The sequence below is a fragment of the Poecilia reticulata genome, chromosome 9 (assembly GCF_904066995.2).
Source record: "Poecilia reticulata chromosome 9, P_reticulata-male-v2, whole genome shotgun sequence".
Classification (NCBI taxonomy): Eukaryota; Metazoa; Chordata; class Actinopteri; order Cyprinodontiformes; family Poeciliidae; genus Poecilia; species Poecilia reticulata.
The window spans coordinates 32,316,209-32,341,726 of NC_088838.1; the positions used below are offsets into that span (position 1 = coordinate 32,316,209).

Consider the following 25,518-nt stretch of genomic DNA (forward strand, 5'->3'; position numbering starts at 1 on the left):
CTTTATACCTTTTTATAAAATCATATTCTGTCAGAGCTCCGGCACTTAAATGCTTTTTCATTTCTTGATTAAAATATTTTCTGGAATATTATGGTGGAGAGTAAAACGTGCTAAATCAAAAATAAATGCATAACTTATGAAATAATTTCTTAAAGGTAATTAATTTCTTAAAACTGGAACAAAAATAAGTTCTTATGTATAGATGAATGTGCCTTGAATTATTTGATTTCATTATTTCCTTACATATTTCATGTTACTGTGCTGTCGACTTCACCAATCAGACTCAGTGGGCGGGATTAGGACAGACTCTTACGTCTGATTGGCTGCTTCAAACAAGAAGTCAAGATGACTGAGTTAGCTATGACTGTAGGCCGATATGTTCGCTAGAATGAGCACAAATAACTTTAGAAACAATTCAGTTATTACAATGTATTTACTAAAACTTTGGGTGGAGAATTCCAGCCTCCATTTCTCTAGTTTGGACTGAAATATCTCACTAGAGACCGTTAGCTGCTGCGGTTAGTGGGCGGAGCTAACGTTAACCGTCACGTGGTCTGTGGCAGCTTCTTCCATGCTTAGTGATTTTTTTCAGACCAAACTAGAAATATAGAAGCTGGAGTTGGTCACCCGGAGTTTGTAGTAAATACATTACAACAATTTTAAGTTATTTTACACTTCATAGAAAATACTGACGGAGTCGAAATCCGAAAAAGTTATCTTTGGTCACTATTTGAAACAGCCAATCAGACGTCAGGGTATCTTCAGAAGCAGCCAATCAGACGCCAGGGTCTCTTCAGAAGCGGCCAATCAGACGCCAGGGTCTCTTCAGAAGCAGCCAATCAGACGCCAGGGTCTCTTCAGAAGCAGCCAATCAGACGCCAGGGTCTCTTCAAAAGCGGTTTTAATTCCACCCATTTAGTTTGATGGGTGAAGTTGACAGTTTAAATTAATTTATAATGTACTTCAGGACAAGAAATTAGCATTAAAAATAATTACAGGTTGATTTTTGAAATGACATCAGAACATCCAGTATTTTTAACTTCAATTATTTCATAAGTTATTGTAATTTGGCACACTCTCCATACATTAGCTCTGTTTAATGAATTAAATGGATTTTACGGGTTTCACTTTGCTGTACAAGATGAAAAATAATGCAACAGTATAGTAATAATTGGATACCAGTTTATTATTTACTTTAAAAGTAGCTTCAGCTCACATGTACATTTTCAACAACACAATAAACCAAATGCAAAATTTACGCTGGCTCATTTAGATTGCTCCATCTAGCATATTTACTGCAGTTGCAGATTGTTGATGCACTTTGGTTTGGTGACAGCTGAAAAAAAGAAGCTAATTAGGAATAAATTTTTAAAAAGGTCATGTATTTAACCATAAACTCAGATCCCCCACTCAACTTAACCCTGTTCCAGTTAGTAACATAACCTCATGGTTGACATGTTTTTCTGTATTTATGTTTTCAAACCCTAAAAATCACTCTCACTTCAACAGTACTGCAAGTGACGGATTTAATGAGGCCCAGATGGAGGTACTGACCATCTGCTTTTACCATGTTTTATTCAGACAGCAGCCATTTTGGTAACCCTAGCCACCAAATACTAAATATAGCATAAAAATACATATAAGGCTAATGCAATTTCTCAGAACAGGGAGAAATGAGAAGCATGTGGCCACTTCTTTCACGTTTAAAATAAACATTTTAGGCCAAATTTGTTAAAATATTCTAACGGATGGTCCCCACTGGGCACCAGCAGAAATCTGACGCAAAGACCAAAACTGTGAAACTGTGATCTGATAACAATGCTACAAAAAGCAAAGCAGAAGCTCAACATACAAGCATAACATCCAGTTTCTCCATTTTTATTCATTAAAAAGATAAATATCTGTTGAAATATGCAGCAATATCCCATTCAGTGGATATTTTTATACTAAGAAACAATGAGAAAGATTATATAAATATATTTTAAATCCAGTTTGGTGCCTTTATCAGCTATGCTGCAGCCGATTTTCCCTTATGTTGAAGTGAAAGTCACCAGTAACACCAAATGAAGGTGTTGCTGGTTGAAAACCTGCATGGCAATCATCAGAATGTTAAAAACACACACACACACACACACACACACACACACACACACACACACACACACACACACACACACACACACACACACACACACACACACACACACACACACACACACACACACACACACACACACACACACACACACACACCCCAAAGAGGATCTTTCATGACAATTTGAAGGGGAAAGTGCTTCCTGCAGGGCGGTTTTTGGGTCTTAATGCCTCTGGTTGTTCTGCGAGCGCTCATGTTGGCGCCGACGCGTACTGCTGCAGTAACTGCGAGTAGCAGGACGCGCACACCGTCTCCGGGAGGATGGAGGAAGGCAGCGGCAGCTCATGAGAGACGCAGCTCTCGCAGAAAAAGTTTAAGCAGTTCTTGCATCGTTTCTAGGAGAGAAAGGGGGAAAAAGCTGCCACATTTAGCTTGAATACATTAAAAATAAAAAAAGATTGATTAAAATTGTAGCTACTAAATATGAACTGGAAGATGTATTTTTTTCTCACTTCTTATTTGCAGTCTTTATACTACATTCAGTAACATGCAGGGATTTTAGCTGATTTCGGACTGTCTCCTGCAGTTTGTACCTTTGTCCTCAAGAGGGAGTCGTCCTGTTTACACAGGGTGCAAACGTAAGGCTGGGGGGCCTCAGGGGGCGTCTCTTCCTGAAGCAACACCAAACAGAAAGGTTTCCGTTTAAATTCATTCTGGATATTTGAGTCTCAAGTCTGATTTTAATCTCAGAATTCAAGGATTAAAGTCAGAATATTTTTTTCAGTTGCTCTAATCCTCCATAGATCTCATGCAAGCCTCACCTGCTCATCCTCAGTATGCGACAAGGAGCTTAAAAAAAGAGACATAAATCAGAAAAAGCGATGCAATATTCTTTAATATTAAAACTAGAGAGTGTAGATCTGTGGACTCACAGACTGGAGCTCAGACTGGTTTTCTCCTCCACTTCTCCCAGTGGCTGGGCCGTCTTGGTTGGCGTAGATTGTGAAAGAAGCTGTTGTGGAAGGAAGAACTTGAGATTTCTGTCATCTCCTGGTGGGACTGTTGACGATTTGGACTCACCTTTGGAGGACTCTCTGGATGCGTGATCTTCCTCGGAGCTGAAGCTCTGGATGCAGCGCTCAGATTTAGCTTCTGCTCTCGTTCTCTCCTCAGCTCCTGCTCCAGACCAAATCTGAAACAGAAAACTGGGTCTAAATACAGACAAAAACAAAACAAAGCAACAAAAAACAACCGTTTGCTTTGTTTAGCATTGATGGTAATCGAGAATATAAGATGATTCGGGTACAGATGTAAATTTAGTTGGTGGAGCTTGAAGGGAGCAGCTTGAGTGGGAGAGGATTAGAGCCAGAGGGACGGAAAAAAATCTGGTTTTAATATCAAAATTCTGTCTTTTTTTCTTAAAATTCTGTCTTTAATCTAAAATTTTTTATTTTAAACCCAAAACTCTGAGATTAAAAACAAAATTCCAATTTATCTCAAAATTCTGGCTTTAATCTCTGAGTTCTGATTTTAATCTCGGAATTCTAAGATTAAGGACAAAATTCTGGCTTTTATCTCAAAACTTTTACTTTAATCTCAAAACTGACTAATCTCATAATTCTGATGTTAATCTGAAAAATCTGACTTTAATCTCAGAAACAATTCTGAGATTAAAGTCAAGTGTTTTTTTGGGCAGCTCTAATCCTCTTCTGTTAAACAGTTAATCCTGGTTTACATCATGTATCGCTGCCGGTCATGGAGTTCCTCAGGGCTCAGTGCTCGGTCCAGAACACTTCACGCAGATTCAGTCAAAAGTTTTGGACTCTTGGTGATTTATTTGAGCCATTTCAGAACCTAAAGAACTTTTGAAAGCATTTTTAAAATAAACCTTTGGTGTTCACCTTTGTCTGCGCAGCTGCTCCACCTCCGCCTGCAGACCCTCAATTTTGTCCCCAAAGTCCTGCTTGAAGAGCCGGTTGGCCTCTAAGGCCAGGTCCCGCTCCCTCTCGGCCTGTTTGCATCTGAATGTGGGGTGATCGGGTTAAAACAAACTCATGGCGAAACAAAAATGGAGAGGAAATGCAACTAAAAGTTAAAATTAAACTGACGGAAAGGAAGAGGAGAACTAAAGCCTGAAAACAGAGAGGAAGAAGCAGGCTGCGTTTTGTTCAACGTTTTATTTCCCTAGTGGTTACTACAGTTTACAGCAATGTTATGTTCACACACAGTTCAAAATCAATTCATTTTGCTCTTTTTCTAATGTCATGTTGACCCTTGACCCTTGCATGCAGCTCACTGAACGAAAGCAAAACCTGTCAGAAATCAGAAAAACATCAGTTTCTCCCTCTGTTTCTGCCAAAAAGAAACAACAAATCCTAAGAACATCCGAGTTCTTTGGAATAAAACCACAACCAAGCAAATATCTGGTTCTGCTCACACACTCATCCTCCCATCAGTCCATCAGCTCTTTGAGACACGATGGCGTTCACTTGCCAAAAAATAAACGGTTAACGCAGAGCTGTGAAGAAGTCTGACGCTGCAAACACGTCTGCTGGGGGCGCTATAATAAAAGCCGGAGAGAAACTGCAGGGAAGATGTGGGGTTTTAAATCATCAACAACAAACGAGCGTCGTACAGAAAAGGTAACATCCTAGTTTGGTTATGTCTATATTAGGCAGGGTTGCATGTTTGGATGCATGTTTCTGAGAGAGCTGCTACTGCTGCTGCTGCAGCAGCTTCCCTGCTGCAGCGCTCAGGGTTCTGGCCTGCTTCACCAAATCTTTATCGCTGAGTTAGAAAGTGAAGAGAGGAAGAAATGGGTAAAAAAAAAAAAAAAAGATAAAATGGAAATGGAGAGAGAAGGAAGCAAGAGGTTTGAGTCGGTGAAAGATTCAGAGGAGGAACACATCCTGTGGAAAACGTCCAGGTGTCCTCACCTGTTCTCCAGCTGCTTCACGGTGCCGGACATCTGGCTGATTTTCTCCTCCAGCCGAACGATGGCTTCACTTTTCTGCTTCGAACTCGCATCTGCGCTCTGAGGAAGATCCGACAGTCACACGGTGTGAGAACGTAAACAATAACTCTGAACATTTAGAGAATGTTCAGAGTAACACAAAACCTTACAAAGTATTTTAGTCTAGTTTAAGGTGCAAATATCTTAATACAAACAAAACAAACTTACAAGTAACTTTTCAGCAACATATAGAAATTATTTTAAAGTCAATATTTCCTTAATATTGGTGAAAAAGTTCTAGTTCAATTGGTGGATTACTTCACTTATAAGATGGTAAAAATTTCTTGTTATAAGTGAAATTCTGCACAGAGTATCTAACAAGCTGAGATGTACGGTGGTATAATTGCTAATCAGCTGTTTTTTGTGAGTGTAAACATTGAGTTGGGGGGCGTGGCCAGCAGCAACTTGTTTGGATCTAAAGTGACAGAGGCCCTAAAGCAGCTCATTCTGACAGGAGATCAAAACACACTAATCTCAAATGGTTTAACGGACAAGTTTTAACGCCCCCAGACCGATCCGACCCTGTTCAAGGAAGCATAATGGGCCACCTTTAATGACCGGAGTTCCCCGGTTCCTCTCACTGTATAAAAATAAATGTTCACACAGATTTTTCCTGACCTGTGACTTGTGGCTGAGCTGTTGGTTGATGGCTCGAAGGTCTTCCAGCTGCTGCCGGAGCTCCACCAGAGCATCCTGCTTCTCACAGATGTCCTTCTCCAGCATCTTCATGGACAGCTCCATCTCCTGCTTCATCCCGATCTGCACCTCCAGCTCCCGCTCCACGTCCTGCGGATCGGCTTCAACTTCAGATACACAACCCAGACTCACCCAAAGCTTTACACACACTTCCCACAAGTCTGAACCGGAAGTGATCCGCGCCATCTTGGTAGGCAAGTGCAGCGCAAAGCATAAGTGAACCAACAAAAAGAAAGTATACACACTCTTGATCAACATGCAAGAGAAAAATCAACAAAATGGCCGCTGTTGGGATTGATCCATATAGGATGGAGAATAAAAACATGTCGGGTGATGCGGACAAGCTGCTTCTGACAACATAGTTCACTAGTGAACATGGAGGAAGAGCTTCGCCTGAAATCCATGGCCACATACAATCAAAGTTTAAATGGATTTGTAAAGGATCAATGAACTCTTTATGTGAATAACAAGGTTCTGGCAGAGTAATTACATGCAGTAAACATGTAGGCTACAAGTCCACCTTAGCTAGCAGATAAAAGCTACGCTAGTAAAGCTAACTTTGCTAGTTCTGCAGTAAGTACTGCAGTAAATATTCCTGACATTTATCTTAGTATTACACAGAGAGGAGTAAAGTACTGAAATATAATATCGAGTAACAGCTGTAAAGTACTAGTACTGTTTATAAATGAGACAGGAACGAGGTGAGAACTGGTTCTAAGCTTGTGGCTTGTTTACTGTTGTTGTCATAGCAACTCCATAGCAACAGTGACGACAGTTAGTTACAGATACGTGCCAAGATGGCTGTCAGCCCCAGAAGTGTGATGCCAGATGTGAATTATGCATTTGAAATATTTTTACTGTTCCAACACCAACAAAAAGGGTCAAAGTTTAAAAAAACGCACCAGTCGAAGCTGAGTTTCCTCTTTGAGTTGCTTCCGGGTTTCACCCAGCACTTGGCCGTCCGCTGACGACGCCTGGGGAAAACAGGAATTGATTTATTTGACCCAACTCTTGTGATATCAACATTTTTATTTATTCATGTAAAATAAACAAATCAAAAAGAAAGAAGTAAAAAAAATAACAAGTTGTAAAGAAGAATCCAAAGTTTCAATTGGACTTAATTATCCTGACGATGAATCGGTTGGTGGTGAAACTAGTAATGAACTCTGTAAATCAGGGATGTCCAAAGTGTGGCCCGGGGGCCATTTGTGGCCGTTGGAGCAATTTTACGCGGCCCTTGATCACAGTTAAGTGATGTTTGGTGAAGTTTTTACTGATTAAACACAAAGTTTTCATCCAGGCTTTTGCTGTTTAATTTACTTTCTTTTAATAGTAGAATAAGACTTTAGTTGGAATGCAAACCATTTTGGTTTAATAGCTTATCAAAATTAAGCAAGAGTGAGAAAATTCTGTTCTTGCTACTGAAAAGACATAAAAAATCCAGAACAAGATGAAAAATTTGCATGTGGTTTGCTGGGTTTTTTTAATCTGGCAAATCTGCAGGAGCCTTTTTTTGTTTTAAATCTGCGATTTACACGTCTGTCTACAGAAATCTGCTTTACTCATTGCATCAGTGCTAAAGCTGCTTCATTAATGCACCTAAATGCATATTTTAAAGCATAATTGCACTGATTTCTTTTAAAACCTGAGAAAAAGTTTGAGCGTTTTTTTTGGTCGACTGATTGATGGATTAGTACTAATAATAATAATGATTATTTATGAGGAAAAATGTGTTCACCTTCCTGGACTCCTGCTGAAATGAGGTCTCTTCCTTAACTCTCTCCACATCCTCTTGTAAAGTGATGATCCTGTTGTTTGCCACTGCGAGCTGCGAAGACACACAGACACAAAAGACCGTTAAATTAAAAAAATCTGGTTTTTATTTCACTCTGCAGCTGAAACAATAAGGCTGAACTTTCACCTCTTCCGTCAGCTTCGTGTTGGACTTTTCCAGAGCGTCTACTTTGGCCTGGAGGTTATTTACTGATGCACTGTAAACAGAAACAATCAGAAAACAGAGTGGTGTGAGCCGTGAAGCCTAACAGGGAAAAGAGTAAAAATCAGTTTATCCTGGCTAACCTCAAGTGTCTGTTCAGTTCTTCAACGTAATTCTTCTGATCGAGGATCGCCGTGATCTGACCGTCACTGGAAGGAAGTAAAAACAGGGATTTAATCCATGTGAAGATGCTAAGAGAGCTAGCAACTACAGGTTAGATATTGATAGCTATTAAGCTCACATCAGAACAGCGGTTTAAATATTCTGCACTCTCCCTTTAAAACAGCAACAATGGTTAAAACTGATCGGTAATCACCGATCAGGTTACGTAATTAAAATTTCCAGGAAAGGTCAGAAGTTACCATACAATCACCATGAAGAGGGTTATAATAGTTTTGGGTGTTTCATTATAGTTTAGTTTTATTTCATTGTCACTTTGTTTGTCTAATTCAGTTAGTTTTAGTGAGTTTTTGAAGTGTGTTTGAGAGCCGCCAGGAGGATTATGGAGAGCCGTCATTTGCTGACAACTGACATAAACTGCTTGTGTGGAAAAAAACAATAAATTTCACATCAGATTGAAAGGTTGATAAATCAATAACAATATTTATCGTGATAGACGTATGATCGACATCGACAGATAATATAGAATATTCAATGAGCTCCAGTCCAGAACCACACAGCATTTACTCACTCATTCTTTGGTTACCTAGCAACTCACTCATTCTTTGGTTACCTAGCAACTCACTCATTCTTTGGTTACCTAGCAACAACATGTTGAGTAACTTGAGCAGCAGCTGTTTAAAGTTCCGTCTCAAAACTCCTTAAAAATGAAACACTACGCCATAAAGTAAAAATTGTAGATAAAACAGGAAAGGTCATGACACCAGTTTGAAAGGATTTCAGTGATTTCAAATTAAAAAAAACATAATAGATTCATAAACACAAAAACAAAGGACATTATAGCTATAACTTCAGCATGTTTTAGTTAGTTTTACAAAGGCATGATATAATTCCAGTTAGTTACAACTTTTCCCTTATTAATTACCGTTTTTATTTATTTCAGTAAATGAAAATCTAAATTTCAGTTTTAGATATTTCTTTAGTTTTGGTTGGCTATGGTTAATTTTAGGTTTTCAATAACGGATTTGAACCATTCCCACACCAGATGATGTTAATAAATGAAAAACGACTCAGTTTGAATTCATTGTGAGTTCTCTCTGATCTACAGAGAACCTGAAGGTCATAGGTCAGGCAGTGACGCTCACCCCTCTGCACTCTTGCTGCTGTGTCCTCCATCTTTCAGGTACATGGAGAAGTCGATGACGCCGACCTGGACGTGTGGCGCAAAAAGAAGAAAAGGTTCAGTTCCCAAAATTAAAAAAAAGCAAAGAACACATCCTAACAACAGTTTCTCTCCTGTTTGTTGTCATATTGGCAACCTCAATGCTTTATCTTGTTTTTCTATATTTTATTCTTTTTAATGTTTTTTTTCTGTATAGCACTTTGATCTGATGTATATTTTTAAAAGTGCTTTATAAATAAAATTCAATTAGATTGGAAAAGCAACATTTTGAGTTTAAATCTTTGAAATAAAAAAAAATAGAAACTGGAACAGCTGTGCTGTCATATTTACGGGCGTACCAGAAACACGCAAATACAAAGGTTCCGGTTCAAGACATTTGTATGTAAAAAAAAAAAAAAAAACTATTTGTGATTTAACAAGATAAAATCTATGTATTTAATCAAAATAAACACGTAAAAGTCCCAAGTCTGGAAAAAGCATTGAAAATAATTTTTTTGCGTTCCACAAAAATAATGGAGTCATAGATCTCCAACTGTGCTTCAAATAATCTGTCATTAATCAATCCAGGGAATTATCGAATGCCGTCCCAATTCTTTAGAAAGAGGAACCTTTAAATGTTATTTCACGCTCTACACTGCAAAAACACAAAGTCCTACCAAATATTTTTGGTCTAATTTCTAATGCAAATATCTTAGTACACTTAACATAAGACAAAACTAACTCAAACGGAACATTTCAGCAACATGTAGGAGCTTGTTTTAAGTGAATAATTCCCTAATGTTGATGAAAAACTATTAGTTCAGTTGGCTGATTATTTCACTTATAACCAGACAATTCACAAGTGAAATTATCTGATTATGGAACTTTTTCATGAATATTAAAGAACTGTTTACTTAAAACAAGCTGGAAAGTTACCTATAAATTAGTTTTGTCTTATTTTAAGTGTATAAAGATATTTACTCTAGAAACTGGACCAAAAATACTTGGAAAAATTTTATTTTACCAAATAAAATACAAACGTCTCCAGCCTACATTACAACAAAACCAGCCACACATTCACTGGACGCGTGTAAGCTGCAGAAACCCCGCCGTAATGGCGCCCTGGGTGATGTGCCGTTACACCCATAGCAAAATAAGGAACAGGGCGAAATAAGGAAACGTGAAAGTTTATATAAATACTGTAGCAGCCTCAAATTAGAAAGAGGTTTTTGCTCTGAGAGGTTTCACTTCACTGTTTTAAAATATTTCTTTAGAAATCTGAAGTGAAACTGCGTCCCTCCGAGTCAACAAGGTGTCAGATTAGAAAAGTGACACCAGGTTCTTCAGCGGTTTGAGTTACTGAAGCTTCACTGGTATAGAACCGATAACAGACAGTGCTGTATGTAAAGTAACTTTGGTTTCTGTCATTCTACTCTCATCTTTTTTGAGTTTCAGCAGCTGTAAGGTGAAGTGGAAGCTAATCGACCTGCGAGTCCAAGTCCTCCCCCTTCATGCACAGATTGGCGTCGATGACGTTCAGGCCGACGAGCAGCCCGGCGATGACGGCGCCCTCCTCCTCCATCATCAGGGCGTTCGGCTCGTAAAACTCACTGCAAGGCGCCAACGAGAGGCGGTTTTAGAAAAAGATACTTCTCATGCAAACACAGCAAGAAACTGACTAAACATGCAGGAGAAATATCCAGAGGATAAAAACAAAACTACTGTCATCAAGTCTTCAAAGAAAAGATTAGGGACACTGAAAAAATTTAAAATATAGATTCTGTGTCTATTTATATCAAATAGATCCAAGTAAATAACCAAAGATTTTCAGGTGTGTCAGTTAATATATGAAAATGTCCACATAACAGATTCTTCTTTTGTTATCCGATTTGTAAAGATGCACTTTATACACAAAATGTTTCGGCTCATAAACAGGCTGCCAGTTTTGCATAAATAATTTAAACAATTCTGATTCTGAGATTAAAGTCAGTATTCTGAGGGAAAAAAAATACTCTGAGAAAAGACGGTATTTAATAAAAATAAAAAAAACTGAATTGTGAAGATTGAAAACAAGCAGAAAGAGGAAAAAAGTCACATTTGTGAGATCAGTCTGAATTATAGAAAAAGTCAGAATTGTAACTTTTTCAGAATTCTGAAATTAGTCTGGACTCTGAGAAAAAAGTCTGAATTCTGAGATTAAATTCAAAATGTTTTTTTCTTTTCCGAAGGTCTTAAAATGAGAAAAAGCTTAGAGAAAAACCAGTCAAGACGACCTAAAACCATCACAAGCCAGTCAGACTGATCTGAGTGGAAAACAAAGCTGTGACTGAAGGATCCATTTCCTGACAGCTGGCTGCAGGATGTGACATCATGCCCCCACCTGAGCAGGTCCTTCCTGTTGATGATGGTCTTCATGTAGTCGGAGAGCTTCTTCTGCATCAGGGCCAGGCGCAGCCAGGCCCGGCCTCTTCCCAGCGGAGTTCTGGGGTCAGACACAGACATCGGGTTTCATGCCTCGGTTCATCAGCTGGTCGTCTGACTGGAACCAGCAAACAGACTCACCTTAACCCAGGCAGGTCTTTCACGCTGGCAGTGATCTCTCCGGCCTCGGGGGTCAGCTTCTCCACCAGCTCCAGCGGCCCCCAGAACGACTTGTTCTGCCCCAGGAACGTCTTCTTACCTGGTGACCGACCCACAGCGTCAGTTCATTCAGCCTTTAGCTTCCCTTTACATGGTTATGACGACAATCCCTACTTTTTAGTCCGTGCTTAAGGCAGTGCTCCATGACGACAAAGAACTGCTGGAGCGGCGCGTAGTCGGAGTCCAGCGTGCGTCCGAGGTTGAGCGCTGACTCGATCAGGCCCTTGATGCTCAGCTTGGCCATGTTCATCAAGTTGAGCCTTTCAATGGCAATCGGGTCTTTGGGATCTTAAAATGGAGAAAGAAAAAAATCATAGGCAGAATTGAGAAAGAAAGTCAGAATTCTGAGAAGAAAATGTCTGACTTTTTAGGGGGAAAAAATCTGAATTTAGAGGAAAACATTCAAAATTCTGAGATTAAAGTGAGAATTCTGAGAAAATAGAATTCTGGGATTAGTCTGAAATCTGAGAAAATATGTCAGAATTGAGAAAAAAATCTGAATTTAGAGGAAAACATTCGGAATTCTGAGATTAAAGTGAGAATTCTGAGAAAATAGAATTCTGGGATTAGTCTGAAATCTGAGAAAATATGTCAGAATTGAGAAAAAAATCTGAATTTAGAGGAAAACATTCGGAATTCTGAGATTAAAGTGAGAATTCTGAGAAAATAGAATTCTGGGATTAGTCTGAAATCTGAGAAAATATGTCAGAATTGAGAAAAAAATCTGAATTTAGAGGAAAACATTCAGAATTCTGAGATTAAAGTGAGAATTCTGAGAAAATAGAATTCTGGGATTAGTCTGAAATCTGAGAAAATATGTCAGAATTGAGAAAAAAATCTGAATTTAGAGGAAAAGATTGAGAATTCTGAGAAAACTGGAACTCTTCTCCTTTTTCAATTTGATCACATACATTTTTGTTTTAAAGTAATTTTATTACATTTCAACCGGTTGTCTTAGTATTGTTCCATCTAGTTTGAGCCTTTTTGAATCAATTATTCATATCAGCACTTGCAGTAAAATAATTCTAGTGCCGATTATTGTTGTTCAGTCATGCCACAATTGTTTGTGTTATTAAAGATTGATAGACCGTTTTCTTCATTACATTTTCTTTGGACTAAATCGTGAAAACAGGCTTAAACAGATACTGTTAGGCACTGATATTAACATCCAGGATGTAGGAAAACCCAGTGATAAATGTCCAGATTTAATCTGTCTCAATTAATAAAGCAACTTACAAACAAGAATTCAGCAGGAAAAAAAACAACAATTACCACAAAAAAAAGCAAGAAATTCATCCATTGCTGTTTGCAGATGTCGCGTGTGCGTCAGATTTATGGATGTACCAGAAACACGCAAATACAAAGGTTCCAATGGGATTAACTGTGTTTAAATGTTTATTTTTTTAAGTCCCGGCCCCGACTAAGAACCAATAAATTATACACACTGCTATAATTTGTTCACATCATCTCTGCTGGGCCATATTTGAGTGTATTAAGAGTTTCATAAATAAATCTAAAGTGTAGCCGTGTTGAATCTGAACTGCCCATTTCTGCATAGCAAAGTTCAGTTAATCGAATTTATTGGTGGTTTAACAGAAACATGAGACGATCTGCTGACAGCCCATTCTGAGGCACCGTCACATTTAACATCAGGTGACCCAGATCTGGTCATTTAGGTTGAATTATAACACCAATGTGAACAGCTGTGCTTAAAATGCTCTGAACAATCCCTGTTAAAGGCAAAAGCATCAATTATTGGTGTCGATCCACCAATCAATCACCTAATGATTGAAACTGACTCATGTTCCCTTGGTTGGCAGATCAAATACTGATAAATCTGGTTTGTATTTGTCACTAAATGCATTCATCAGCATTTTTGTTGATGCACTTTTTATCATCATCTCATAAAAACTTGTATTGATCAGTAAAACCTGATCGATGAATCAAAGTACTGTAAGAAACTTATATGCTGAGCTGTGGGGTATTTGATCTAATCAGCTCAAATAATTATTTTAGTATTCAATTAATCAATTAATTGATTTATCAAAAAAACTGCAGATTTTTCACTTAAACCTTTTTACACAATATTAGAAATACATTACAAAATGCAAATAAAGATTTTAAATTCCATTTTTAAAATAAGAAAATAAACATTTTACTACCTCAGATGCAATAGCAGCATTACTCTGGGGAATGTTTGATTATTAGCAAAGCAAAGATGCAGCTGAAGCTTAAAAAATAACATCCACATGAGGAAAGCTCAGTCCTTTCTGCTTCACCTGTTATCGATACATCGCAGGGCTGATCTGCTGACTAGTTTTGATTAATTGATTAATAATTGTTTAGCAAAAGGTGCAGTTTGTTTACAGGATTTGAACCAGGTGAAGCTAAATCTGACACTTGAGTTCTGTGTAGAACATTTCTATAGACAAATGTTTTTTATCTTTAGTGCTTTTATCTTTAATGATTTTCATTTTTGTGCAGTCTTGGCGTAACTATTGCTGTGAGTGTTGTTTCTTTCAGAAAACTGTCTTTTGAGTATATATACTCTAGTTAACGATTAATCAATTACTAAATTATTAATTAAAGTTATTTCAAATAATTGTTAATCACGATTAAACATTTTAGGCCTAAGCGGTTTAGCTATTTTGTATTTTACCACCTTCCAAAAATAATGGCACAAGTCATTTTTTTCAAAAGTGATTTTTGCAAAAAGAAATCCAAAAAAAATTAAAAATCACCACTTCTTTATTGCCAAAAGATGATTGATAATTTAAGCAAAAAACAAAAATCACCTTTGTCAAAAAATGATGTAGACCATTATTTTAATGAGGTGATAATTTGGTATTTATGACGTTTAGTGTCATGCTTTGCCATCAGATCTGCATTTAAAATGGTCTCCCCAGAGGAAGTAGGTCCTGCTTTGTTTTTATTCAGGATAACGACGGCAGCACTTCCTGGTGGCGTCATGCTGCTGTGTAACGCTCAGGAAGCCCATGATGACACAGCTCAAACACGCAGCGTCTCCGCTCTTTGTGAAAACGCCACGCCCTGACGGAGGGGTGGAGGAGTAATCAGCAGGAGCCCGTCCGCCTCGTTACCTTCGTGGTCCAGCTCGGGGTCCGGCGTGAGCGAGATGTCGTTGAGCTCGCGCAGGCAGAGCCACTCGCCGTCGACGGAAACGCGAAAGTTGCAGAGATAGATGGTCTCCCGTGCGGCCTGGGTGATCTTGTCTGTGGTGGGGGTCGGGGTCTCGCTCTGAGGCGTCAGGTCCGACATGATGACTCAGTGTTCGCCGGGCCAAAAAACACGGCAGCGGCGAGGAGAAAAGGAGAAAGGAAAAAGGCCTTTGTTCCAGAGAGGATGGAGACCGAGGGAAAGAGAGGAGACGATGAAGAGGCAGGTGTCTGGGGGAGAGCTGCTCCTCTTCCTCTTTAGGTCTGCATCCTCCCCTCCTCTTCGATACAACTGGATGAAATAAGCTGCTGTCTTGAGAGGGGCCTCCGCTCTTCCTCTCCCTCCTCCTCTTCAGCCTCTTATTCTCTCTTCTGTGCAGACCGGCCGTTTAAAATGCAACAGAGCACAGTGTTGTGAAAAAAAACAACACACCATTACAAAAAACAAAAACAAAATCCCAGCCCCTCTTCCAGTCAGCTCAGCACCGGCCGCCTCTGATTGGGCTGCCTGTGCACCGCAGTGACTCCACTAAGGTGGGTGTCGACCAAGATGGCCGACAGCGGTGCTGGGCACGGCGACACGCTCGTCATGTGAGCAGATGGTGCATGCGTAAAGACAGAGAGGAGAGCAGGGGAGACGGGGGTCTCTGGAGTAACAAAGCAATGCTAATGATTCAGCTGAGCATTAACAGTCGCCTGTCGTCGTGGCAACTCAATTACAGAACAGGCTGCAGCGGAGAGCAGCAGGGTTCATTAGTCTACAACGAATTACACTTCATTACCGATGATCGTAATACAGGTTTTATGATGTATGACAGTGTATTGAGGCGTTTGTAGATATATATATATAAAAAGAAGAGCCGATATCTGCCAAAAAAATCTGACATTTTGAGATTTATTGCAGAAATTGTCTAAAAATAACCTTGAAAATATCTGACCTTGAAAAGTCAAAAATATTGCTAGAAAAAACTGAGAATATTTTAGATTAATTTCAGACATTTTCTTTTTAAAAAAAGTTGGAAATTGCTCAGATTGAAGTCAAATACTTGCTACAAAACACTGAAAATTGTTTAGATTGATCTCAGAAATTTTCTAGAACATTTTTGAGCTCCAAAAGTTGCTAAAAAAAAACAACCCTCAGAATATTAGAAATTTATGTCAGAAACTTTCTAAGAAAAAATAAAAATAAAATTTGACTCACTGTGAATCTGAGAATAGCTAGAAAAAAAATCTGAAATTTAGACATGAACCCCAAAAATGTTCTGAAAAAAGAAATGTGGAAATTTCTGAGTTTGAAAAGTCAAATATTTGTTAGAAAAAAAATCTGAAATTCTTAGATCAATTGAGAAATGTTCTGGAATAGAAAGACAGTTTTGAGCTCCAAGGGCTAAGGTCCAAAAAAGTTTTCAATCAATCAAAATAAACGATTCCCGACCTCCAAAAGTCTGCTTTTGAGATCAGACACTCTACAGTGATCATTCCACCCTATTGAGAAGGGACAAGAATTTAACGGTATTTAACTAATTAAATAGATTTTGACGTTAAAAATTTTAACGCTATTAATTAGAGATGTGCCGATCAAGTTTTTTCCTGCCGATACCGATCACCCATGAGGGCTCTGAAGAGGCTAAATAATGCAAAGAGCCAAAATAAAACCTCTCAACATTGTCAAAAAAAATTCAAGTATTAAACTTAACATTCAAAGGCAAATACAGGATCCATTACAATAAACAATCCTGAGTTACTGAATGAAAACTTCCTGTTAGCATGGCGGCTAGCTGGTTACTGCTAGTTCTCAGTGGCTGTTTCTGACTGAGCGGAGTAATTATTCAGAACAGGGAGGAGATCGATTATTTTTTTAGTGATTATCTGTCTCATGTTAGGACAGCGAAAGTTTTAATACGTATGTAAAATGTATTTTTTTAGGTTAGATGCTGCAGCTTTAAGCAGAGGTTCGGTGTGAGAGTCACTACCAGGTGGAGCAGAAGCGGCGCTCCGTCTGTGAAATATTACTACCTGTAGCGTAGCAGCGGTTCAACAGCGAGAGCAGAACCAGCGTCTTGCATCGCAGCTCCAAGACTTAAATAATTTAGCGGGTTATTTGTTTAGCTTTCTGACCGTCATGCTAATCCGGGTGAGTGTTTGTAGCTGTGCGCTGCTTTACCTGCTATCTGATCCTCCATGTGTCTTTTTTACTCCAGTGAGCCTCGATGTAGCCAAACTCCATCAAGTATGGCATTGTTTTTATGTCGCATTAGATTCGTCGTGTTGATGCATTTCTGCTTCAATTTTCCACCGCAACACGCAAACGTCCCCATTCACTCAGTGCGTTATAGTTCCACATCGCTTAGGATTTGTTGCTGCGCGTTTGCGCAGTGTGAAGGAAAGAGGAGACCAGCTGCACAGGCAGGCTGAGAAATAAGATGCAGGTGATCGGTATCGGCAACAAGAGCCAATGATCGCCGATCACCGATCATGCACTTTTTCATGGAAATCGGCCGATTATGATCGGTGACCGATCAATCGGCACATCTCTCCTATTAATGGTTCTGCTCATAACCTTTGTATTTCTGCTACGCTCGTAAATCTGATGTACAAGCAACATCCGCAGCAATGGACGACAAAACTTCTTCTGTTGGCCCATTGGGTGTTCATGTTTGCTTCTAAAAACGATCTGATGAGACTTTTGTTGTTTTCAAGTTGTGCTGAAATGAGTTTTTCCTATCGGAGAAGCTATTCAAGCCTAAAATAGCATCCAAATGCTAAACATGTAACAGCAGCACAGACGCTAACGCTAATGTCAGCGCTGACGTTTTTAAAGAAAAAACATCTGTAATTTTGAGATTGATCTCAGAAATTTTCCATTAAAAAAATTTAAATTCTGAATTTAAGAAGTCAAAAATGTACTAGAAAAAACTCAGAAATTTTGAGATTAATTTCAGTAATGTTTGAGGAGGAAAAAAAGGACATTTCTGAGTTACAAAAATATCCGACTTTTGGACATTTTCTCAGTTTAGCAGTATTGTAAAACTACTAAACAACATCATGACTTAAATTGGACATAGATCCACAGAAAACTCAATGTGTTCAAAGAGTCAAGACCTTTACAGAGCCAAATGGATCTGGTTCTGGTCAGAATACAACCCAGGTGAGTAGAGTACCCAAAAATAGCACTCAAGTAGGAGTAGCACTACTTTAGTGTATTTTTACTCAAGTAAAAGTAAAAAGTAGACATCCAAGAAGTTACTCAAATAAGAATAAACAAGTATTTGTTAAAAAGTCTACTCAAGTACTGAGCAACAGATCAAATTATCAATCATTTAATATTTAAAAATTACATCGGCAGACTGACAAAAATATAAAGTTAAGTGGAAATGTTGGTTTTTTAATGACAAAAATGACAATAATTCATATCAGTAACATGAAAAGACAAAATCAGGCAAAAGAAAATTTTTCCAAATCAGTTTCTACCAATAAAAAAAAACTTATGAAACTTTAACAAAAACTGCAGGAGTGTGTCTGTGTCTGGTGATTTTTTGGTTAAAACATGTTTTTCATTCAGTGGGTAGAAAATCCAAAATTTTACTCAAATAAAGGTACCAATACTTCATAATAAAATTACTCAAGTAAAAGTACAGCACAATAAAAATAATCCTAAAGTATATTTAAAGTACAGGGGGATATATTTAAAAGGTTACTCAAGTAAGTTTAGCTACAACCCAACTCTGAAATACAGTAAAATATATCCAGAAATTTACTTTTTTTGGAGTTGGGCGGGTTTTACGTTGTGTTTTGGATTGAAACTGTCCGTCAGATCTGGCAACCCTGACTAAAAATGACTGAAACTGAATCAAGAAGTGGTTCAACACACTTCTACATTAATTATACTAATTTATCCATCTAGTGGAAAATGTCTCAGGCTGTACATCTTTGAGAGTCTCTAAAATCAACATAAAGAGAACGTGATTTATCCGCCTGTGACTCAGTTCCAACATTAGCAACGTTTCTTGAGTCATGTTTGTTTAGGGAAGTGAGGTCACAGGTCACAGCAGAGGAGCTCATGCTACCTACAGCCCCACTCTGAAGCTTTAATAAAGTTTTTAAGCACTCACTTCTTCGCTTTGAGTCGATTCTTTCGATCCTGAAGTCATACTGTCGAAGCGGTGCTGGTGAAACGGGCGCTGGCTTCCCAAACTTCACGTTTGACGAGTTCAAAGCTTCCTTGAAGTAAATCACCGAGGTCGGGGACAGAGTCTCCTCGTCCGGACTCTCAACAACATGTCCGTTTTCATCCGAGGAGTTCTGTCTGCTCGTCCCAGAACTTTGTGAGACCTCTGCAGCTGACTGCGGAGGTAAATCTCCCGTCGGCTGACCCCGCTCCGCCATCCTCTGCGTACGGTCAGACCCTCTTCATGTGACCGGCGGCTGGGCTGTCCGTCTGCGGTTTGCTGTGAATCATTCACCCGCTGCGGTTAGCTAAGCAATTGATAGCTCTATCAATCGGTGTGCTCTTAGAAGCTTCACAGTGATCATTCCACCGTCCGTCCTGTTCTCCAGAACCTCCTCCTGACCCGGAAACAGCTGTGTGTTGGCATTTTGGTCAAATCTGCAAATTTTCGCGAGACTTTCGCTCTTCCGTTGGTTGCCACCACTCTGAGATCTTTTTTTGGAACAGCGCATGCGCAAAGATAATCAACTGTTTAATATTTCAGGGCTTCTAAAGTATTTTTTGGTCAGGGATAAGGTTTGGGGTAAGAAATGAAGGGTTAGAGTTATATTTAATTTTGAGGGTAAGGGTGTGAGAGCAGATATTTCGGAACATGTGTAAACCGGGGAAGGTTTGATATTAGCGGGGCCTGAGAGCGACATCGAGCAGACGCCCATTGGAGAGACGATACGTCAGTGTGTCGGCCATCTTATGAGTGGCAAGTTTAAAAAGATTGGAAAACGGAACTGTTGTTATCCTGAGTCCTTTTTATAAGTAATTTTTTAGATACGGAATATATGTTCGTTTCAGTCATAACAATGGCAATGCCTTTGACTTAAAATTAAGACGAGGGCTTTTTTTTGCTAATCTTGTAGTACCTAAACTGTGCAGCAGGAGGAGACACATGACTTTTAAAAAGAAGTAGATTTGGTGAAAATGGCATTATATTTTTTTCTTCTTATATTTAATTAAGAAAACAAATTCAACATAATCGTTATACAGTGGTGTGACAAAGTGTTGACCCTTCCTTATTTTCTATTTTTTTGCATGTGTGTTACATTTCACTGTTTCAAAAACATCAATCAAAGTAAATTGTTTTGTTGTTTTTAAATGAATGTGTTTATTATTAAGAGAGAGAAAAAACCCTGTATGATCCTATGTTAAGAAGGGATTTCACCCTAAATCTAATAACTAGATCACTCTTAGTAGCAACAACTGCAGTCAAGCGCTTTTAATAACTTTGCAGTCTTCAGAGAAATTTACTCATATTTTCACAACTGTTGTAAATCAGCCACATTGGATGGTTTTCAAGCATGGACAAACTTTTTAAGGTTAAGTCAGAACTTTGACTAAATTAAGGTCTTAATTTTGTTTTTCTTCAGTCATATAGAGGTGCTGCTGTGTTTTGAAACCAAGTTGGTTTAAGCTTGACGTCACCAACAGACATCCGTACTTTTTGGTCCACAGGAGATTTGATGGTTTCCATTTATCACAACAAGTCTTCCAAATTCCGAAGCAGCAAACCATCACACTACCACCACCGTGTTTTACTGCTATTTTAGCAATATTATAGATATAAAGTTTGCCAAAATTGGTTTATTTATTCTTCTAAATCATTTTGTTGAGTCAAAAAGTTATTTCTCCTGACATTTATTTGTATAAAAGTTATGTTGTGTGGCTCTTGGCGGTTGGTGGTCACCATAGCAACCAGTAACCGTTAGCTTGTCCTCTTTTTCTGTTTCCGTCTATGACTGTAAGGATCAGCTCTGTGTTTCCACTTTTTCCCACAGGGACATCTTCATTTAAAAACTGAGTTTTGTCTTCTCTTGTGTTGTCTTTGACTAATATTTACATTGTTTTGATGTTCTAATACACCAAGTGTGTAAAACATGTAGGGGGGAAAACACTTCCTCACACCACTGTACGAAGAAAAAGCTCATAAACCCTTGACTTCCCTGAAATATTCATTGAAAAACTGCTTTGCTGTTCCACAACAGTCTTAAAGCAAAGCTAAGGGTTCCCAGTAGACATAAAGCCGGGGACTTTTTCCTCAAACACAGATGAATCAGAGACATAGCTGGCTGTCCACTGTGTGAGTCCTGATTTGTTACAGACCAAAACATGTTTTCAGGAGGGTTCAACTGTGAAAAATAATGGTGGAGCTGTTGTGGGTGACTGCTCTTTTCGCTCAGGTCAAGCTTGGAGTCATTGGTTTAACGATGAATTCTCCATCCAGTTAAAGATACTGCAAAGTCATGTCAAGTTTATCTGTATTTCAACAACAATGCAGTTCATATGCTTTATAACATAAAACAATATATAAAACAATTATGAAACAGCAATAAACACTACATTTTGTCAAAAAACATCAAAATCATCGGTTGGTCAATGTTCCAGTTATTAATCAAAGGCAACTCTGAACAGGTGAGTTTTTAGCCTAGATTTAAAGGAACTCAGGGTCTCAGCAGTTTTGCAGTTTTCTGAAATTTGTTCCAGATTTGTGGTGCATAGAAGCTGAATGATGCTTCTCCATGTTTGGTTCTGGTTCTAGGGATGCAGAGCAGAACCAGAAGACCTGAGAGGTCTGGACGGTTGATTCAACAACAGCAGATCTTTAATGTATTGTGGTGCTAAACCGCTCAGTGATTTATAAACTAACATCAGTATTTTTTAAAGTTTATTCTGTCCGTGGAAGAACTTTAGAACTGGGTGATGTTCTCTATCTTCCTGGTTTTAGTCAGAACGTCAGCAGCAGCGTTCTGGATCACCTGCAGCTGGAGGATTGATTTTTTTTCAGGGATGCTTGTGACCAAAGCAACTAAAGATAAATATATGGATGAGTTTCTCTAATGCTGAGACATTAGTCCTTTAATCCTGGAAATGTTCTTCAGATGACAGAAGTTCAACTTTTTAACCATTTTTATGTGTTTCTGAAGGTTCAGGTTATGATTTTGTTTTATTTACATCTTTTTTTGCCAAGAAAGACTGTTATAACAAAGAATTAATCCACCAAACACAAATCTCCATGCATTTATATTCTGAATTATCTCATTAAAGACCAACTTTTAAATAATTTTCTTTCTCCATTTTAAGATCCCAAAGACCCGATTGCCATTGAAAGGCTCAACTTGATGAACATGGCCAAGCTGAGCATCAAGGGCCTGATCGAGTCAGCGCTCAACCTCGGACGCACGCTGGACTCCGACGACGCGCCGCTCCAGCAGCTCTTTGTCGTCATGGAGCACTGCCTTAGGCACGGACTAAAAAGTAGGGATTGTCGTCATAACCATGGAAAAGTGACTTATTTTTCTGCTTTGACTGATTTGTAGTGTTCTATATATAAATCACAGACTGTTTAAAGTCAATGTGAAGATACAAAGTTTGTATGATCTACAGTCTATATTCTGGAAAAGTACAAAGGTTCTGTCGTCTTTGAGGTATTTTAAAGTTTAATAATCCGCTTTAATCAGACTTTAATTTGTCTGGTTCATTTGTGTGGATGAGAACGTGAAATCAAACACTGTTCCGGACCAATAAAGCAAACTCTGGTCCACCTAAACACCTCAGTCTCAGTTCGGTGGAAATGAACTCTGGTGCAGTTTGAATGCATATGGAATTCTCCAAAAGCAAGAAGTAGACTACATTACAAGGCAAGGCATTCTGGGTAAATACAACCAAAACAAATGCGTGTGTTTAGTGCTAGCAGGAGAAATGACTCGCAATCTTTTACCAAAGACAAAAGAGAAATCCTACAACCATTAAAATCTGATGCAACTCCTCTGAATAAAATGAAATGAAAACTGAAGAACATAGATATAGAAGGCTGACTTTGTAACTATCTTTATGTTGCACTGAATGTTCAGGTCTGAGTTCATCACTACACCCGGATTTCAGGGCTAATCTCTAGTTTAGCTATAATAACTGAACCTTCTCTAGATTATTCCCATTTAGGTTAAAAAATAACGACTTCAGTTTTGCTTCTGATCAGCTGGAGAAAGTCATGGCATCTTCACGCATTTATTCGTTTTAAGCATCAATTCGGTGAGTGTAAACATAACTTTACTCAAAGTAAGGCTGGACTTTTCAGTGTTTTTAGTGTGAAGCTACGCCACAGCAATAAAATAAAATGTACACATCGTTACCAGGGTTACCACAGAGTATGCAGTGCACTGTGTATTCAGTGTTGTTTCTTCCATTTATAAATGAAAAATCAATGGTTGATTTGCAGTTTCACAGAAAAGTTTAAGTGAACCGTTTCAGTGGAAGATTTGAAGGTAAACGTCTGGAGTGTTTAGTGAAGGCGGTCCAGTTTGGAGCTAAACAGGATCATCGGGTCACCGGGGTTTACAGCAGGAGGCTCAGAAGAAGCTTTTCTGTTTCCCGTCACAGAGTTTGGACAAATACGGGAATGTGTGTGAAACCCTAATCCTGACAGCAGCAGCTCTTTCCCATCCTCCTTTACGTAAACCCTGCAGTTTTTCCAGATAATTTGGAGGAAACAATGTTAAAAAAGGAATCATATAACTACGGATTTAAACTTGCACACCCTTCTCTGGGTCTATTAAAGAATACTTTCATTTATTTCTTTGTTTTTTGTTTTAAAACATGCAGCATTGTTCCATGAAATAACTGATTCATCCTTCTTGGATTCCTTGGATGTGGAAATGATGGGTGTCTGTTTTTAAAGTGGCATCCTGTTTGTAGATAACACAAAACTGGTGATATTTGTGTCATAAAGCTGTGCTCTGGAAAAACACCAGGACTGTAAAGTAAGTACACCCTTCCTGGCTCCTTAGCAATTTATAAGATGATTAGCACTCGGCTATTGCTAATAAGCTCCATGTTATAAGAGTCGGGATGGTTGACCTTAATGTACAGCAGCACGTTTGTAGAAAACCAAACACCAACAGTTTGGACCGTGCAGGTCAGCTTGTGGTTGGGTTGGGAACCAGTGAGGCTCTCAGGCCATTAAAACCATATGGACTTCAATTTGTTCTCCACATGTACAGTATACATTGCTAATATGCTAATACAGCTGTTTCACACCGTACTGAAACAAAAACATTAGATGACAACTGTTTACTCAATGTTTTTTTATGATTTCCTTTTAATTAATGTGTCTTGTTATAATATTTTAATGTTTAAATCTGTGTTTTATGGTGTTGCTGTTTCATAGTAATTGTTTTATTGCAGCACTTTGAAATTTTGGTAAATATAAAGAGCTTTTTAAGTAATTTTTTATTATTATTATATGCTGTATGAAACAATCAGAGAATATGCTATGTAATGGATAGTGAGCTATTTAAAATAAATTGTCTAAATTATTTACATTTGTAGACTATTGTAAATTATTTAAAGTGAATTTTCTAAATTAAGGATGTTGCAGGTTGTTTAATGATGTTTGTTTTGATTAGCACTGTTGGTGGTTTGTATTTTATTTTGTTTAAATGTATTTGCACTTTGTAATGTTTGGGGTTCCTTTGTATGTACCTCACGAGCTGCCGTAGCTAATGAGGGCAGATGACTGCAATGAATGACTTGAACTACTGTCAAAAGATGTTTGGCACAAATCGATGCTTAGTGTTCCCCGGTGAAAGCAGTGAGGTACGTTTTATTTTGTTGTTTGTGTTGTAAGTTTATGTTTTGTATTCTAATGTTTGTACATGTTTTAGTTTTCATGGTGACTGAGGTTGGTGTGATAACTGATGATCTGCATCAAAGAAAATAAACCAAACCTTGAAAATCACCCGTCGACACCGCGCAAATTACTGCAAGTCCTGGGGAGCAGCTTCAGGCTAATTTTCTGCAAAAAATGTAGTTATCTTCCACAGAAACGCTGCAAATACTGAACTGTGACTAGTGGATAGAACTACAAAAGGCAACAATGAACGTTATTGCAATGGTCTAGTCAAAGTCCAGATTTCAACGTGATTGTAAAGCCATAATGGCAGACCTATGAAATTTCCAACCAAAAAAATCTTTTTTAGAAAGAGCAAGGAAATTTTTGAGCTGGAAAAGTCAAAAATTTGTGAGAAATGCAAAAATTTCTTTGATTAGTCTCAGAAATCTTCTAGAAAGAACTTAGAAATTACCAAAGTTTAACATTAAAACTCAGAAAATTTGTAAAAGTTTAACATTTTTGACTTCACTGGCTCATAAAGTTTTCAAAATTTTCCTATAAAATCTGAGATTAATCTCAAAATGTTTTGATATTTTTTTCAGTTTTTATTTCAAAGTTTTTGGGTGGAAATTTAATCCTTTTTTTGTCTACAGTGGCTCTAATATGCCATCGTACAAACCGAAGGGAAACAAATTTCTGCACTCCAGAATGAACAGACGCTATGTTTCCAAGCATTTATTTCATATTCCAGTAAATATTTAGACCCTTTTCCAACATCGCATTGTGTTTTGAA

General features: G+C 38.3%; 1 protein-coding gene and 1 long non-coding RNA gene across 6 annotated transcripts; one reads left to right on the plus strand and one right to left on the minus strand.

Annotated features, from left to right (window-relative positions):
• Positions 1 to 1,162: 1,162 nt before the first annotated feature.
• rufy3 (RUN and FYVE domain containing 3) lies at positions 1,163 to 19,538 on the minus strand. Of its 5 annotated transcripts, none has more exons than XM_008419356.3 (18): positions 19,011 to 19,538; positions 11,837 to 12,010; positions 11,645 to 11,762; positions 11,463 to 11,564; positions 10,569 to 10,692; positions 9,066 to 9,130; positions 7,884 to 7,949; positions 7,726 to 7,795; positions 7,543 to 7,632; positions 6,707 to 6,778; positions 5,727 to 5,894; positions 5,032 to 5,129; positions 3,997 to 4,116; positions 3,176 to 3,287; positions 3,028 to 3,107; positions 2,917 to 2,944; positions 2,689 to 2,766; positions 1,163 to 2,490 (listed from the first exon to the last, which is right to left on the minus strand). In XM_008419356.3, exons 1-18 carry the CDS (start codon positions 19,282 to 19,284, stop codon positions 2,347 to 2,349), a joined length of 1,983 nt encoding a protein of 660 aa, XP_008417578.1. In that variant the 5' UTR covers positions 19,285 to 19,538; the 3' UTR covers positions 1,163 to 2,346. The 5 variants fall into 5 exon arrangements, with proteins under 5 accessions (XP_008417578.1, XP_008417581.1, XP_008417579.1 ...); XM_008419359.3 differs by lacking the exon at positions 19,011 to 19,538 and adding an exon at positions 14,824 to 15,446; XM_008419357.3 differs by having other exon boundaries at positions 2,359 to 2,490; positions 2,608 to 2,766; positions 19,011 to 19,537.
• An 830-nt stretch (positions 19,539 to 20,368) lies between these two features.
• LOC145552881 (uncharacterized) lies at positions 20,369 to 24,848 on the plus strand. Its single transcript, XR_014089000.1, has 2 exons — positions 20,369 to 21,724; positions 22,199 to 24,848. It is a non-coding gene; the product is annotated as an uncharacterized LOC145552881 (long non-coding RNA).
• The last annotated feature ends 670 nt before the right edge of the window (positions 24,849 to 25,518 follow it).

Excerpts from the sequence above, each read along its gene's own strand:
- rufy3 (XM_008419356.3), bottom strand. The coding sequence starts at position 19,284 with ATGGCGGAGCGGGGTCAGCCGACGGGAGATTTACCTCCGCAGTCAGCT. Across the intron at positions 7,796-7,883 it reads GAACTGAACAGACACTTGAG|TGCATCAGTAAATAACCTCC; the intron begins GTTAGCCAGGAT and ends TTCTGTTTACAG. Across the intron at positions 5,130-5,726 it reads AGCTCAGCCACAAGTCACAG|AGCGCAGATGCGAGTTCGAA; the intron begins GTCAGGAAAAAT and ends GATCTTCCTCAG.